We start from the raw sequence: 18,686 nt of genomic DNA, 5'->3' as shown, positions 1-18,686 counted from the left end.
AAACAGTTATGGCACATTCACTAATAGGGGCGAAACATCAATAATATGCTTTACATTGACTATGGCCTGCCCATATTTTGACTACAAACTTGGTCCTCAAATCATTATATATTTTGCAATACATGTAACTTTATAACGTTGCACTCTTTCTATAAGTTATAAATAGCTAGTAAGATAATGTTAATATAACGGTAACTAACGTTACAGTATGTAAGTAATTATTCTAGCGATATGTAATGCTGCTAGATAAGGTTTGCTAGGCAAGGTTTGCTTATTTCAGCAACATGACAAGCCAGTGAATTAGCAGGTTTTAATTGTTGCTTAGCACAGTGCGTGAAATTTTATCTACATTTTATGCGGCTAGAGTTTTGACACAGGGTCAAGGGGCTCTGCCTAATTCTTTCTTTTTCGCTTGTCTATCGTCATCGGTCTTTTTCCTTTTACCTCTTTGTTTTATGAGCAGGTGCCACTCAAGAAATTGGCAATTTAGGTTGTTTCTCCACCATTAGAACTTCATGTTAGTAGTATACTTATGGATTCTGCTGGGAGAGGACGCTGGTCCTCTCGTTTTTTTTGCTGCCTCTTCTCCCTCCGGGGAAATCAAATCAAAACTTCTTATTGAATCAAAACTGCCCTATTTACCTGGACCTTTTCACCTGCACGCCTCTGCTACCGAAGGACCCGACCCAGTTTGGATCGGCAGCGTTTTGGGATTACGGATTGTATATTTGGCAACGCCACTGGATCGATCGGGTTAACACCCGCGCTTTCAGGCGGCTACACTAAACTTCTCCTGCCCAAGACGACTCAATCTTTCCTCCCAGCGATGCAGTACCTGGTCCTAGTTCTTTTTCTGCTCTCCATCCTGCCTCCTTGGTTGCAAAACTCCACTAACAACTTCATGGTTTTCCGGTACTCAGCTAAACAGCTACTCCAGCTAAACTGTTATCCATCGGCTACTCCAGAGCTCACCGCTGAAATAAAAACCTTTGAACTACTTCAAATCCACCGTTACATCCACAGAGGCTCCCATAGAAACCCTTAATACACATATCCACCGGGAATGAAAGCTTCGGCGCAACACTCCCTCATTGCTTCTCTTCCGCGTCCCAGCATCTAAATAGCAACGCACAACGTCATCAGAGCCAACGTCAAGTGAACCATTTCAACCTCCGGTCAGTTCCCATTTCCGCATCATCCCCTATAAAACAAAAGTCTCTCAAGCTTGGACTATTGAACATAAGATCCCTTAACAATAAAAACATCATTCTCAACGAATTCATCCTGGACTCACAATTAGACTTAATCTGTTTAACTTAAACCTGGCAAAAACCCCATGACTATTTCTCCCTCAACCAAGCCACCCCCACTGGATTCTCATACATGGACCAACCTCGTCCTGAAGGCAGGGGCGGTGGTATTGCTGTCATCCACAGACAAACTCTCAAGCTTCCCCCTCTCCCCATCCCATCTGTCCCCTCTTTTGAACACCTCTCACTTAAACTCTTAGGCCCCACTCCTCTGACTATTTCAACAATTTATCGCCCTCCCAAACCCAATTCTTCTTTCCTGTCAGATTTCTCAGAATTTATAACTCAACTCTGTACAATTTCATCAACCGTATTACTCGTAGGTGACTTCAATTTCCATATCGACTCTTCCACCTCCAAACACACCACGGATTTCTTGGACATCATGAACAGTTTTAACTTCATACAACATGTCAATTTCCCCACCCACACCCATGGACAAACTTTGGACTTGGTCTGCTCTACTGGACATTTCACATCAACCTCCCCAGCCCTCACTTCAAGCAGACACGCACCATATCTTACCGAAATCTAAAGTCCCTCTGTCTCACCTCTTTTTCCTCCCATATCGCAAACACAATTTCCATACCCAGCATCCCTGAAAACTCAACCACCGCCGACCTTGTAGCTCACTACAATTGAACACTTACATCCAGCCTAAATACTCTCGCACCAGTGAACATTGCAACAGTTACATTTTCCCGCTCTGCTCCCTGGTTCACTCCTGAACTGCACGTAAACTCAAAAAAGAACGCAGATAACTGGAACGCCTGGATAAGAAAACTGGACTCACTGTACACCTTCAAGCCTACAAGGATCACAGCCATCATTATAGATCAGCGCTCACATCAGCCCGCACAGCTTTTTATTCTGAGATCATTCACTCTGGATCCTCAAAGCCCCGGAGTTGTTTGCCACAGTTAATAAATTACTCAAACCCATTGACAATATCACTCATTTATTCACCATGGACAAATGCAATAATTTAATCGACTTATTTAAATACAAAATTGACAGCATTCACCAAGATCTCTCTGTAGGGCTGCAGCTATCGATTCTTTTTGTAATCGATTAATCTAGCACTTTATCGATCGATTAATCGAGTAATCAGATTTCTTTTTGTGTGTGTGTGTTTTATTAACAGAATAGTTATATTAAACTTGTGTCTATTTCAGTTAAAGCTGTTAAGTTATATACTATAAGTTATATAGTATGCAAGTTATAAAGCTATCTCATATGTGAATTTTCCTTTAAGATGTTATAATATAACCACTCTAAGCATATTTGTGTATTCTGGTAGTTTAACGCTGAAGAAGAGCTGTAACGTGACTTGTTGTTGAACACGCTGTAAAAGCTGACGCACTTTTTGTTCCGTGCGTTTTAACTAAAAAATGAGTACTCCGAATCTTTATTAAAAACCAACAGGCTGGGGACTTTAATTTTTTTGTTGTTGTCTGTATTTGGCAGACGTGAAATACAAACAAGGTCTCGCAAAGACTGCAATACAATATTTGTTCCTCCATCACCTCCATCACGCGTGGCTGCATAAATGTTTAAGCATATGTGCTGCATTGCTGCAATCGGTCTGACTGGCGTGTGTGTGTGTGTGTGTGTGTGTGTGTGTGTGTGTGTGTGTGTGTGTGTGTGTGTGTGTGTGAAGGGGTTCCTTTTTAAGGCTATACTCTCTTGCAATTCAACGTGATAGTTACGTTTACTACTTAAAAATGTCATCAAAGCTAAAAATCATATCTAGTCAAACCGCATCACGACGACATCGCTACAAATACAGTATGGGATTAAAATCAGCGAACATCAATAGGCTTAGACTACGTTACCTTGTTTCAGCGAGTTAAGTGTATTAAGTGAATTAAGTGTGTAATGATCCCACACTTTAGACAATTTCTGCCGTTTATTCACATATTTATTCTCCGCCATCGCACCAACTAAATTCAAAATATATGCTTCCTGAACAGGTACGTGTGAATAAACGGTCCGTGTGAAACAATCAAATCCCTGCGCCGCGCGTATAGTGCGCGTCATAGGAATTTAACGAGGCTTCGAGGCAGAGTTTTTGCCTCGAGGAATTTTTGTAATCGAGTAACTCGAGGAATCGTTTCAGCCCTAACTCTCTGTGAACATTTCTCCCAGCACAGACCCTCAATCTGACTCATCCATTCCATTTCACATCATTCTCCCCTCTTTATCAGTCATTACAGAAACCGATCTTACTACCCACTTCAACAAAATCGACCTCACAACCTGCCCACTGGACCCCATTCCATCTGCACTGGTCAAGCACTGTCTCCCCAGCCTCAGCCCACTCATCATGGCTATCATCAACTCCTCTCTCACCTCTGGAACAGTTCCTTCTTCCTTCAAAGTTGCAGCCATCACACCAATACTTAAAAAACCTGGCCTGGATCCTGACAACCCCCAACAACTTTAGCCCCATCTCTAACCTACCTTTCCTGTCTAAAATCTTGGAACGCTCGGTCGCCTCTCAACTAAAACATCACCTCCTCTCCAATCAGCTCTATGAAACCTTTCTGTATGGATTCCGCACTCATCACTCTACTGAAACTACACTACGCAAAGTAACAAATGACCTTCTGCTCGCCTCTGACTCTGGTTCCCTCTCCATTCTCCTCCTACTTGACCTCTCTGCCGCCTTCGACACCATTGACCACTCTATCCTTTTACAATGCCTACAACATCTTGGCATCTCGGGCTCAGCTCTCTCCTGGTTCATCTCCTACCTTACCAACAGATCTCAATTCATATCCATCAACAACTGTACGTATCACACCATACCTGTCAATCACTGAGTCCCTCAAGGCTCGGTGCTAGGTCCCCTTCTGTTTATCCTGTACATGCTTCCCCTTGGACTTATCATCCAAACCATGGATTAAAATTCCATAGTTACGCGGACAACACACAACTATACCTCAGCACCAGATCCATCACTCCTGCTCACAACCTGCCTCTCTGCAATAAAATCCTGGATGAATGCCAACTTCCTTAAACTCAATTGCAATAAATCGGAAATCATCCTCATTGGTCCCAAATCACTCCTCCCCTCCTCCGAAGACTTTACTCTCTCCATCGATGGCCATACAGTTACCACCTCTCCCCAGATCCGAAATCTTGGTTTCATTTTTGACCCCACACTCACATTTAAGCCCCATATCCGTCATATCACCAAAACTGCCTTTTTCCACTTACGAAATATTGCTCGTCTATGCCCTACCCTCTCCATATCTGCTGCAGAAAAACTATCATCCACGCATTCATTACATCAAGACTCGACTACTGCAATAGTCTCCTATATGGCCTCCCATCCTCTGATATAAAAAAACTGCAATACGTTTAAAAATAATCATATTTTTTATTTTTTTGAACTGCAATACGTTAAAAAAAATAATAGCACTCTCATCATTGTTTGTTTGGGTCATTTCTAAAGCATCTTTGAGTTCCTTGGAAAGCGCTATATTAGACTAATGTATTATTATTATTATTATTATTATTAGCACAGCTGCAGCACACCGGCAATCTTGAGTTTGAACGACAGTACGCGCTGTGCAAGAGAGGGGTGTGATCAGCGCGTACATGAGCGCGATTGACACTGCTAAGCCATTCCTCCTGGCTCTGATTGGTTGTTTCTGACCGGCAGCGGTGTATTTCTGCAAATGGCAATAGGACTACTGGGAGTAGCCAGAGGAGCTTGATTTTTTCACAGATTATCTGTCTCATATTCTACTGTCAGGACATAATGACAGTTTTAACAAATATGTAAAAAATATTTTTTTACAAAAGTTACCTACAGCAGCTTTAACTAATAGATCTCAATCATTATGCAAAAAGTGCTGTGTATGTACTTAGAAACTTCATCTGAACAAAGGCTTTCCCATCAGCCTGATTATAGGTCAGTTATCACCACCCTACCATGCACCATGTTTTTATGATTCACAGTTTTCCTCATAGTCATGAACACGTTCCAGACTCACGCTCATAGACTGACTGGCTCTTTATCAGAGCAAAGGAGATGTGTCATGGTGCAGTTATTAACCCTAAAACAGGCAACGTGACTCACAAGTCACATCATTTTTATTGTCTTTTTTGGGGCATAAGAACATTTTCCTGGTCTGTCTTGAGTATGCTGGTCACATAATTTGCTTCAAATTTTTTGTGATCAATTAGTCAGCCTGACCTAACTCCAACATGGCTGCCAGTGGTGCAGAACATTCAGATTTTGAAATAAGTAAATATATATTAAACTTACTTTTCTTCTGAAAAAAAAAAAAAGAATACAGCTAACATTAATTGTGAACATTGTCTTAAGGTGCTGAATGAGAAAATTAAGTAATATGTTGTTCATGTTGTTATTTAGCACGTTTTGAAATGTATGTGACTCCTGAGTCACGTTGCCTGTTTAGGGTATAAAAAAGGGATTAAACTAGCTCTATTTAAAATGCACTATTCAAACTAAAATGATTGTAATTCAAGAATGCTTTGGAATATAGACCTAAGTTTGGTCTTGTTTTAAAGAAAACAGTCAGCAGATTTTTACTGTGAAAGTGAAAATGACTTCAAAAAAATGAAAATATGAAAAAGTTATGGAAGTTTAAACTTACAGTAAATCAAATATACTGTACTTAATATTTTTCTTTTTTTTATAAAATATGTGTTTTACAAAATATTTTTTACTATAAAATTACTATAAAATCAAAGCCATATATCTAACTAAGTTGTGTTCCAAATTTGAAGTTGATGTCCAAATATCACTTCTGTCACAAAATATGGAACGTTGAGACTCAGACCTTTCTGACAATACATGTTTTGTCAAGATTAGAAAAGGTTTTGATCATAAATTATGAAACATGACGATGCTCAAAAGAGGAGGAGCCCGATAAAAGAATTTAGAGTACCGTTTCTATGGTAACGCAACATCCAATTTCAAAACGGGTTTCACAGGCTGAATCTTGATTTCGTAAGCTTTCGAATGATATATTATTTGTCAACATTAGATCAGGTGAAGTATGGGATATAATTGTTTTAAACATGCAGTGGCAGTAATAGTTAACAGATTAATGACTTGGTCCTTTTTTATACCCTAATCAGGCAACGTGACTCAGGAGTCACAACTCATAAAATCCAAAAATATATCAAATTTTTAAACAATTCTTTTGGATATGTTTTATTTAAGTCCAGATGATATAAAAAAGGACATGAAATTATTTTTTGCTTAGCATTTTCCACTCTTGCCTGTTTAAGGGTTAATAAAGTGTTTTGTACACTCAATAACCTCAGATATATAACTGTGACACAGTGGAACTTCGCTCTCCCTCCCTCCCTTCTTTCCTCTCTCCCTCCCTCCCTCCCTCTCTCTCTCTCTCTCTCTCTCTCTCTCTCTCTCTCTCTGAAAGTGATGAGCACTTTGTGTTGTTAAACTCACTGCAGAAACCACTCTTATGCACGCTCCACGTGTTTCCATGTGTTGGTAGAGTTTATTCTCATGAATTATGTGGAGAAAAGCCAATCAATCCCCACTCCAAAGTATCGCATAGGCCTATACCTCACTTTTTGTGATGTTGGTTTTAACCGGAAGAATTAAATAGCTCAAAAAATGAAACACTTCCCCGTAATAATAAAGATAATGAGTGTTCTTGTTTTATGGATGTGTAACCGGTACATATCTGTTGACATCTCAAAAAATGTGTTTTAGGGTTTTATAACTTTTATGACCTTTAAAGGGATAGTTTATTATGATAATGTGATTATGCATATAATCTGAGCCATAACTGCAGTAAAATGTATGTTTTAATTGCAATTTGTAAGTGTGTATATGTTTTAATTGCATTTCTTGCAATCTAGCCAAAGTGTGCACTGTAGTACGTGTGAACATATGAAAACCCACACAGATAAGGGCAAACATACGCAAAATAAAAAAATTAATTAATAAAAAAATTATGAATTAAATAACATTATAAATATGAATTTAAAAAATATAATATATAAATAAACAAACAGATCAAATAAAATGGAAACATTAACTGCTTTTCCATTACCCTTCATATTGCGCAAATTGAAATTGCGAATTGAAAATACACCCAATGGAAACATGTCAGTGCTCGCATGAGGTGTATTTTCAGGCAATTTGAAAAAATAATATTTTGCAAAACTGCAATGGGAACAGTTTTTTTTCACATTTACAGGTCACCTGGCATACATAAAAGTCACATGGTCATTCTTTAAAGATGGCGTGGTATGTTTGGACAGAAGATGAGACAGAGTTCTTTATTAAACTTGTAAAAGAAAAAAGAATTCTGGAGTTCCTCTGTGAAATCACATACGTGACTAATTCTATAACCTCCCAGAAACACCTCATACGTTGCCACTCCCAAGTATAAGGGGCTTTCCTTGCCATTAATGCTTGGGTAACACGCCTAAGTCTCCTTCGATTAAAAATAATGGCTAGTGTGATGGCTGCCATATACATAAACCTACCAATATCCGTCGCCATGATTTTTGGGATGACTTATCGTAACATTGGTTAATGGAAATAAACAATGGTATATACTTGTGAATAATCAAAGTAGCATTGAAAAGTAGGACTGAAAAATCTTGCCCATGTCATGTAAACTTGTATTGATCTGAGTAATTCCTCACTCTGGCTATTGGTGTACATGTAAACATAGCCATTGAATGGAAAGTGCTGTGTAAAGGTTCTGCATAAATATTCCACAGACACAGCATACAGGGTACTACGGAGCCCGGGAAGTCACCTGTGGGAGAAAATAAAAACAATCCGTCCGTTCAGTTTATAAACCGTACTCACAAGTTCTCAAACTGTTCCCTCGGTTTAACAAATCGTGCCCACGGATGAATAAATCGTACCCAGCAGTTTCTAATCCGCGCTCTCAGATTTGTGAACCGTGCCTTCAGTTTTTGCAAGATGTACCCACAAATTCATAAACCGTGCCCACGGGTTTGTAATCTACTCACGGATTTGTGGCTCGCCCTCATTTTAGAAGAACACCAGGAGATAAGTTGTTAATGAATCTTATTGTATATTGTTTTAATGTGTATTAAGTGGAATACATCAAATTGTCTTGTCTGCATGCTTAAAGTGATTCTCAGTTGTAGCGGGTATGGGGTGGAATATACGATTTAACATGAATGACGGGCATCAAAATCTTTTGTTTATTTGTGATAATCTTAGCACTTTATTATTATTGTCTAACCTGTATTTTGACTGACTGATAATTGCTTTGTTCCTTTTTTGTAAGTTTTGGACAAAAGCGTCTTCTAAATATGTAGCCTAAAATGTAATAATAATTATTATTATTATTATTTGAGTTTATAACTATAAATTAGTTCACTTTGTAATACAGTAATATATTGTTCATAAAATAATTTATGAATGCTTTATTTTTAAGCAAAAATTATGCAAAATATTTTGGCCTATTTGATCCAAAACTGCAAAAGGTTAGGTTATAGCCTATACAAATAAAACATAGATAAATTATTTTATGACAAACATATTACTGTATTACTAAGTGAACTATTTATAGTTATAAACTCAAATATAATAATAATAATATTACATTTTAGGCTAGAAGACGCTTTTGTCCAAAACTTATAAAAAAAGTAACAAAGCAATTATCAGTCATAATACAGGTTAGACGGTAATAATAAAGTGCTAAGATTATCACAAATAAACAAAAGATTTTGATGCACGTCCTTCATATTAAATCATATATGTTCCACCCCATACCCGCTACAATCGAGAAACACTTGAAGCATGCAGACACATTTAAGACAATTTGATGTATTCCACTTAATACACAATACAAATTATTGTCTAACCTGTATTATGACTAAATTATTCATTTTTAAAAATAAAGTTTATAAACACAATGCAATGCGTAGGCTATAGGGCCTACATATCCCGCACCGTAACAGATTGCCTGGTTGAATCTGCCGGCACAGACTGCGGGAGGAGCCACAAGTACAGTTTACAAACCCGTGGGAACGGATTGCGAAAGCGTGGGCACGGTTTATGAATTTGTGGGTACATCTTGCAAAAACTGAAGGCACGGTTTAGAAATCTGAGAGCGCGGATTAGAAACTCGTGGGTACGGTTTATTAATCCGTGGGCATGATTTATTAAACCGAGGGAACAGTTTGAGAATTCGTGAGTACGGTTTATAAACTGAGCGGACAGATTGCAAAAACGTCGCCATGGATTGTTCTTTTTTCTCCCACAGGTGACTTCCCGGGCTCCGTAGTTCTCGAATGACATTGAGCGTAGGCAAATAATGACTATTCCTTTAATTGCATACAGCACATCATGGTAGTTAACCAGGACAAGAGTTCACTTGACTTGGCAGCATCTACCAGAAAAGTTCCAGAGCTTTTCACTTTCTGTTCTATTATTTTTCAAATAACCTGACACTCAGCGAGTTAATGGTAATCCCACCAGAGCCATGGAGCTAATGTGCATGGCTCAGCATGTTAAAGTTCTCTTTAAAGTCCGGCTTTGCAGTATGGCATGTGGGAGCATGACACATTGAGCTTTTATGAGGGATGGAGACCACGACTGAAGGAGCTCTCGTAGTTTCAAAAGAAGCCATGGCTGGCAGTGTTGTCTTGTGATAAACTGTGCTTTAAGACAAATAAGTGTCTTTAACACTGAGTTGTACAATAACAGCTACAGAAATGACCTGCGAGTGTGGGACGTTACATAACCCATGAAAAAAAAAAGTTTCTGATGAACAACACTAAGACTGATAAACAACAGAGACTTTGGCCTTCACTCGAAAACCATGTTGGTGTGCACAAAGGTCTTTTGATACCCAACTATTTCAGTTGTGCCAGAAGTATGTTTTTGGAAGTCCTGTCTCTATTATGCAGGAAATCACATGTTTCATCTGTGAACAAGGGAGTGGCTTTGCTGTTTACTTTTTTTTTTTTTAAGTCTACTTGACGTCCGTCAAGGAATAGGGAAGTGAAACATGATTCAGATAAGTCTGTGCAACTTTCAACATAGACTGTAATTAAAGACAGCTTCTTGTAAATATTCTTATGATTGAAATGGGCTCTGCAGGATTTGCGTAAAGCTGCCATTGTATTCCTTTTATATTGCCTTTTGCATGTTATGTTTGTTTAGTTTTATATCCAAGATATCTTCCTCAATCATCTTTGGCTATATTTAATTATGCATTTGATAAGCTATAAAAGCAGGGGGGGGGGGGGGGGGGGGAATTAACAAAACATTTCTCATTGTATCTGTTTTTTTGTGTTGTTTTTTACAGGGCGAAAAGAGCACAATCCATCTCAGAGGACAACCTTTTGGAAGAAAAGAATATTGCATTTTTAATGCGAATGCTTAAAATAATTTAAGATAACTTTGCGTGTACATCCTCTAGTCTAGAGGATAAAAATGACTTTTTACATCGTCTATAAAGAAAAAAAGCAGCATTTGTCTGATTTAAAGGAAGTGATGGTATAATATCTTTTTATTATATACTTTGAATATTTCAACAATGCCAACTTGGCTTGATACAGAATCTTTTTATGGTGGACTACTAACCAGGCAGAAGAAACATGGCTCTCTATCCCTAAGTGATCATCAGTTGTGCCTATTTTTCTTCATGACTCGTGGATGGATATAGATATTTTGTCACTGCAGGCACCATTCGTTTCCTACAAATATCAGTGACAGTCTAGGTCTCAGAGAATGAACTGTCCAAGAAAGAAGAGGCCCATTAAAGATGAGGATTTCTCTGCCATCGCGGTGCCCTCCATGAGGGGTCATGGTTACTTGGATTACACAGTTGAAAGTCATCCCTCTAGAGCCATGCAGGTCATGGATGAGTTCCGGCATCATGAATTGCTCTGTGATCTGGTTCTACATGTGATGTACAAGGACAAGATAGTGGATTTTAAGGTGAGATTTACAGTGGTCAGTTCTTAATGGTGCACTAGGTGAAAAAGCTGTTTTAGGGTGCGTCTCAATCAGCTCCCTAGTTCAGTAGTCAGGGCACTGATCAAGGAGTTGGCCATTTTAAGGGCTGTCTCAATCCCAAAATCCTACCAGTGCACTCAAACGTTCGCTTCCTTAAAAGTCTCACAATGGAACATGAAAACCAGGGAGCATCAATGCTCACTATGTTCCCTTAACAGAAGATTTGTGTGAAACAAATCACGTGAGCCAACTCACTACACATAATGACATGCGATAGATGTTTTTTTAAACTTTTATTTAATTATATTTTGGTATCACATTGTTAGACAAGTCATGAACATAATCTAGCTAACATTTATGATTTATTTACGTCTTAAATGTTGCACGTATATGTAACAAGCAAAGTATTTATCATAATTTACTTACAATAACATAAAAAAATAATGCTATCAGAAAGATATCAGTTCTGCTGTTATTCATTAATACCAGTAGTGATGTTATACAATGAGGACATTGTTATGTCAACAGAAATAGAGTCATGTGTCCCAATGTGAAGTGAGCCAGGGTCCTTTCTGTCCTTTCCAGTGCCCGAATTTGTGTACACGATATACTGATTCACGACGTAGGAAGCAAGGGAGCTGATTGAGACGCACCCTTATTCTATTAGTGTCATGAGATCTCCCATTGCAGCACAGTCCGTTCTAACCATAGGTTTTTTGTTTGTTTTTTGTCTTAAAGGAGATGAGGTTCACACAATTAACAAGTCCATGATAGAAAACAATATTTACACAGTAGTTTTAGGTATTTCAGGATTTTATTTGGGGCTATTTTGGTTTCCCGGGTTTGAATCAACATCACAGGACTTTTTCCATACCATATACAGTGCTCGTATACATCAGCAGTATCTCAATTATTCATAAGACTGAGTGGCCTTAATCTGTGAGAAGGCAGTGTCTTATAATTATTCATACTGACTGACAGCTTTGAAATATTTTGCAACAAATATTTACCATGGAATAATATGAAATATTACATGAAAATGGTATGTCTCTGTGACTGCAAATTACAGAGCACACAGATAAATTGTTCTCATTACAAGTGAAGAATTATGTTGGTACACGTTAAGGCATTTAATTGTAATTACAAGTACATGGCACACTCTGTACAGCTCTCATGATTAGTTTCAGGGGTGTCCTGCTTGCTTTTTTTACGCCAGCCATGAACAAGTGTCTACATTTCCCAGGTCCACAAACTGGTGCTGGCTGCCTGCAGTCCTTACTTCAAAGCCATGTTCACCAGTAACTTCAAGGAATGCCACGCCTCGGAGGTCACCCTGCGAGACGCGTGTCCTCAGGTCATCAGCCGCCTCATTGACTATGCCTACACCTCTCGCATCACAGTGGGAGAGAAGTGCGTTCTTCACGTCCTCTTGACAGCGATGCGCTATCAGATGGAAGAAGTGGCCAAAGCGTGCTGCGATTTCCTCACAAAGAACCTGGAGCCGTCTAACGTCATAGGCATCTCGAGATTTGCAGAGGAGATCGGCTGCTCCGAGCTGCACCTTCGCACAAGAGAGTATATCAACACTCACTTCAATGAGGTGCGTGCCCTGTAGAATCCGTTCACCGAAGTGTCAGTTCGCAGCAATCGATAGTTGCCACCTGCTCTGCTCTCTTAAGTAACTGTACTGAGCAATTGACCTGTAACAGTTAGTCTGTGAATGAATGAAGGCTGTAGAGAACAGCGCTGTGTAGCTAATTGATTTGTCAATGGAACTCAGGTCTGCCTTGCAGATGGATATTGATTCGTATTAATTATACAGCTGTCAAGTGAATCATGCAAAAAACCAATAGTTAACCCAAAACCTATAATTAACCCAAAAATGCTCATGTCACTCCAACCTGTATTCTTTTTCTTTCTTTATTAGTTTGTTCTTCAACTCAAAAAGAAATGTGCAAGCTGCACTTTTCCATACAATTAAAGTGGATGATGATTTATACTGTCAAGCTCAAATACTAAACGTAATGCATAAATGTATTTACCATAACAAAAGTACCATAAAAGTTGTCCACATGACCCTTGCTGCTCATCTTCTGAAGCCAAGCAATAGCTAAAAATAGAAAAAGCATGAAATTAAAGTCATTGTTCACTGATTATCCAATTCACATCTATTCAAAGAACTAGATGATAAGAGTTTATATTGATATTGTTTTTTAAACCATCCTGCTCTTTTCATGAAAATGGCCTTTGGTGGCATAAAAAAGGTTGTTTCACACTCATCCTAAATTCTCAATCATTTGGATTCCTATTTAAATGACTGCATTTTGCCCTCAAAAATTCACAGAACAATGATAAATGTGACTGTTCCTTTTTGCTCCTTTATTTATCAAAAAGGTGAACAATCCTTTAATTTGTTCTTTTTTAATGTATTGTTCCTCACATGTTTACAAGTTTGTTATTGATATTTAAAAATAGTTACAAAGTCCATAAATACAAATTCAATAAGTCAGGACTTGTTCAGTATACTTTTCAGATCTAACTGTCCTCCATGCTCATGTCACAGGTAACCAAAGAGGAGGAGTTCTTCAGTTTGTCCCATTGCCAGCTGGTAGAGTTGATCAGTCAGGACAGTCTAAAGGTGCTCTGCGAATCCGAGGTCTACAAGGCCTGCATTGACTGGGTCCGCTGGGATGCGGAGGGCCGGGCGCAGTACTTTCATGCCCTCCTCAACGCGGTCCACATCTATGCCCTGCCGCCCACATTCCTCAAAAGGCAACTGCAGTCCTGCCCCATCCTCAGCAAGGCCAACTCCTGCAAGGACTTCCTGTCCAAGATCTTCCAGGACATGGCTCTTCGAAAATCCCTGCCGCCCCCTCCTCATCGTGGGACTCAACTCATCTACATAGCGGGAGGTTACAGGCAACACTCTCTGGACTCTCTGGAAGCCTTCGACCCACGGAAGAATGTCTGGCTAAAGCTATCTGACATGGGATCTCCTTGTAGCGGGCTAGGGGCTTGCGTGTTGTTCGGGCTCATTTATACGGTCGGGGGACGGAATCTCTCTCTGCAGAACAACACGGAGTCTGGATTTTTGTCCTGCTACAACCCCATGACTAACCAATGGACCCAGCTGGCTCCCCTCAACACACCCAGAAACCGAGTGGGTGTCGGGGTCATTGACGGAAGCATTTATGCCGTAGGGGGTTCACATGCCTCTACACATCATAACAGCGTTGAGAGGTAAGGCTGGGACAGGAAGAAAACAATTCAAAAAGGTTTTGTGTTGTCAAGGTTTGTTTTACGCTGTGGGGTTTTCCCCCTTTATATTATATTTCCTTTCTTTTATACGTACGCTAGCGGAATCAAAACATTAGCACAGTGCAGAGTGACAGATTTAAACTTGGTTGAAAAAGTTTTTATTACACCAAAGACTGAGTCGCGCACCTGTCCGACAGAAGAACATTCACACAGAACGTGATAAAAATGAAATCTTAGCAGAAAGGTTACAATACACACTACACTTTTGACCCGTCGCTCATCAGCTACAGAAAGTGTTTTGACTTGAGGAACAATCGCCTTCCACCAGGGTGTAGAGATCAGTTTGCTCTGTTCTTTTCAGAGCCGTCACTCTTGACTAACAAGCTTCAGGCAAATCTGTTTCATAACGTACATTCCACGGCACAGAGTCAGGTTAGGCCTTTCAGAAGAAACTCATCTTCTAAATAAGTGTAATGATATGAATATTTTATATTTATTAGCTAATGGTGACAGATCAGGTTAGAGAGATTCATCAGCAACCTGAAACGAAAGTGCCATGTTGTTTGTTGAGCACTGTACCTCAATGTCACAAGTGAATCTGAAAGACAGGACTCCAATGTACTGTGAGAACTAAGAACTGGTTGCTATACAGTATTGAAAGGCGTTATTGGGACTGTAAAAACATCTGCATAAGGAATTGTCTACTTTGAACTAACTACATTATAATGATGAATGCATGAATTAGACTTAATTATCTTTAATTAGACTTGTTTGAAAAGGAGTGAACGGTCTAAATAAGGACAACTTTGATACAAGTTACAAAACAATGTGGATATTATAATCTCTTCAGAAGTTTTGTACAGAATTCAAAATTACATTAATAACTAAATTATAGAAGACAAAATGAAGACATTGCGCTCACAACACTGCATAATATATATATATATATATATATATATATATAGAGAGAGAGAGAGAGAGTGAGAGAGAGAGAGAGATAAGGAATTGGACAGAAGTCTCTTATGCTCACCAAGGCGACATTTATTTAATCAAAAGTACAGTAAAAACAGTAATATTGTGAAATTGTGAAAATATAATTTGTACAATTTAAAATAATTGTTCATTCATAATCAGAAATCATTCTAAAATGCTGATTTGATGCTCAAGAAACATTTCTTATTATCAATGTTGAAAACGGTTGTGCTGCTTAATATTCCTGTGGAAACTTATACATTTTCTTTTTCAGGCTTCTTTGATTAATCCTGAGCACACATTTGAAAAATAATTACTTTTTTTGTTGTAATATTATACACTATACACTTTCTGATCAATTCCATGCATCTTTGCTGAATAAAATTTCTTTAAAACAAATCATACTCGCCCCAAACTGTAATGTGTATACAGTAAATAAACATCCTTAAACAAGATACATTATGCCACAAGCAGAGAATGTAAGTGGCATAAACCTTTATTTCTTATTTTTGCTATGGATTTGTTAAATAATTTTCAAAAAGCTTTTCTTGTAGACAACAGCTCAAGTATAGATTCATAACAGAGGCATGTGAGTCCTATTGAGGATAATTTATATCTGAGCGAGCAGCTCAAAGCGGAAAGTTAATCTGTCCAGGAATGTAGGGAGAGAAAGTGTGTGTATTCTATTCAAGAATTAGAGCTAGACACAAATTCAAACAATAAATGTCAATAGATCATCTACTACAATTTCAAAGATGTGTGAAATTCAAGACACCGTAATATGTGCCCCTGTTGTCCTGGGAGACAGAAACTCTTGGGTCAGTAACAGTAGCTGTCTTCACAAGATTTTAAATGGAGATGTTGCATTGTTGGCAGGTTAAATACAACCTCTTCTTGCTGAAGGCTGATTTTTAATTTGTGACATTCTGTTGGTGATATAACAGCTCATGGGAATTGCTTGCAACTATGATTGGTATTTGGCTCTGGATATCATTGTTAGAAACAATAGAATACTTGAATAGAAGTGATGAGCCTGAGATATTTACAGAGGATCTTTTATATTGCCCTGTCTAGGAAATCATATTCATACATTATCTAAATTGGTTTGTAAGGATGTCTTGCTTATTGTTTTCACAGGTATGATCCAGAGACAAACCGCTGGACATTTGTGGCCCCTATGTCAGTAGCACGACTGGGGGCCGGTGTCGTCATGTGTGGGGGGAGTCTGTATGTGGTGGGGGGATTTGACGGGGACAACCGATGGAACACGGTGGAGCGCTATCAACCAGACACAAACACCTGGCAGCAAGTGGCACCTATGAACACAGTTCGGAGCGGCCTTGGTAAATATTCTGCACCATTTATCAAATTAATGGATTGGAACGGTTTTCTTTTATTTGACATGTTAACCAAAGTCATGTGATGTTCTGCATGAATCGTGCCATTATATAAAAGTGACTAAAGGCAACAATAGGAAAATAAGAGAACAAATGACTACATCAAATCTAATCAATAACATAATAAAACATAATATTCAGTGTGTGAAACTTTGTATTGTTAGCACTTGTCATGTTATTGCCTCAAGATGAATCGCTTTTTGTAAGTGGCTTTTGATAAAACTATCCGCTAAATGAATAAATGTAGTAATAAACCTGAATCAAACATAAGATAAATAACATACAACTTCCTAAGTAAACAATTAATACACTATGTTTTCGTTCATAAGTTAATAGATAACAAAAGATCAAACTATTTTAAAAATATCTTTGAAGGTGACTGGACTTCTAGGAATTTCTAGTTCCCAGAGTTGCTTGTCCCTGGAGTCTTGCATAACAAATCAGTATGTTCTGCAATTGCTAAATCTGTGGCATAGTCATCAATAATTAATTTCAGAAGAGTTGAAGAATTACCTGTGCAGTCGACATAAAAACATGTACGATTTAAAGGGATAATTCATTTAGGAATGAAAATTCTTTCATCATTTATGCACACTTTTGTTGTTCGTAACTTGTATGTTTCTTTCTTCTGTGTAATAAAAAAGGAGACATTTTAAAGAATGTTCACACTGCTTTCTTCCACGCAATGAATGTAGATGGGGACCAGGAACTCACGCTTCAAAAAAAACACATAAAAGTAGTGCATACATTTAAGTTATACAAAGAAAATAATGCTTTGAAATTCTTGACAGACTTGGTCACTATTCACTTTCATTGTATGGCTGGAAGCTCCAAACCAGAAAATACAGTAATCATAAATAAAAAAAGACTAAAAATTTACTTCAAATAATGAAGTAAACACTTGTTGGCATGTACTAAGCTGTTTGATTTGTGTTCTGTCTGTAGGGGTGGTGTGTATGGATAACTACCTCTATGCAGTTGGTGGCTACGATGGTCAAACCCAACTGAAAACGATGGAGAGATATAACATCGCTCGAGATGTGTGGGAACCCATGGCCTCTATGAACCAGTGCCGCAGTGCACATGGAGTCACAGTCTACCAATGCAAGATATATGTCTTAGGTGAGCTGGATTGGTGGAAAGGGATACATGAACTGATCAAATGTATACCTTGAGTGCAGTGGCTGAACGCATCTGCTTAATGCATAAATGTCAATAATCTTTAATCTTTTTAATATTATTCCAGGTGGATTCAATCAAGGGGGTTTCTTGTCCAGTGTGGAGTGCTACTGTCCAGGCAGTAATGTATGGACGTTTGTAACAGATATGCCCGTTGGGCGCAGTGGAATGGGCGTTGCTGTAACCATGGAACCGTGTCCTGGAATCCTGCCAGAGGATGAGGAGGAGGATGAGGAGGAGATGTAATGTGGAAATTTGACCTGTGAACATGTGCCATGTTGAAGACAGCACATGCTGGATTTCCTTCAAATTTCTTTTTGCATGTGATGCCAATAAGAACATTTCTATGTCATTTTAGGTTAATTAAGTTTCATTTGATCAATCTCCATCCACTAAAAAATGTGTGCGATTTAGGGAAAGAAACATGGCTAATCACTGGACTAATGATCACTGTATCAGGACTAAAAGAATATGACTGAGACACGCACAATTTTTTTGTCAAACTGCTGAACACGTAATTTTGTGAGCTTGTTCTATAATGCTTTTCATGTCTGTAAATGCACTGTTTAAAATGTGCACACCTTATAAAACACTTAAATCTGA

The 18,686-nt window shown here is 38.5% G+C and overlaps 1 protein-coding gene across 1 annotated transcript in view; it reads left to right on the top strand.

Moving 5' to 3' along the window:
• Positions 1–18,686, top strand: part of keap1a (kelch-like ECH-associated protein 1a) — a 22,106-nt gene extending 3,420 nt beyond the window's left edge. Inside the window, exons 2-7 of the mRNA XM_077221857.1 lie at positions 10,625–11,259; positions 12,521–12,877; positions 13,841–14,517; positions 16,645–16,850; positions 17,850–18,026; positions 18,151–18,686. Of these exons, the coding sequence (XP_077077972.1) occupies positions 11,050–11,259; positions 12,521–12,877; positions 13,841–14,517; positions 16,645–16,850; positions 17,850–18,026; positions 18,151–18,329 (1,806 nt within the window). The 5' untranslated portion in view covers positions 10,625–11,049 and the 3' untranslated portion in view covers positions 18,330–18,686. The remainder of the gene's footprint in view (positions 1–10,624; positions 11,260–12,520; positions 12,878–13,840; positions 14,518–16,644; positions 16,851–17,849; positions 18,027–18,150) is intronic.

The sequence above is a fragment of the Siphateles boraxobius genome, unplaced genomic scaffold, assembly GCF_051911475.1.
Source record: "Siphateles boraxobius isolate OS27281-9 unplaced genomic scaffold, OSU_SipBor_1 86, whole genome shotgun sequence".
Taxonomy (NCBI): domain Eukaryota; kingdom Metazoa; phylum Chordata; class Actinopteri; order Cypriniformes; family Leuciscidae; genus Siphateles; species Siphateles boraxobius.
The sequence above is the reverse complement of the archived record's forward strand: the minus strand, read 5'-3'. Positions and strand labels throughout refer to the sequence as shown.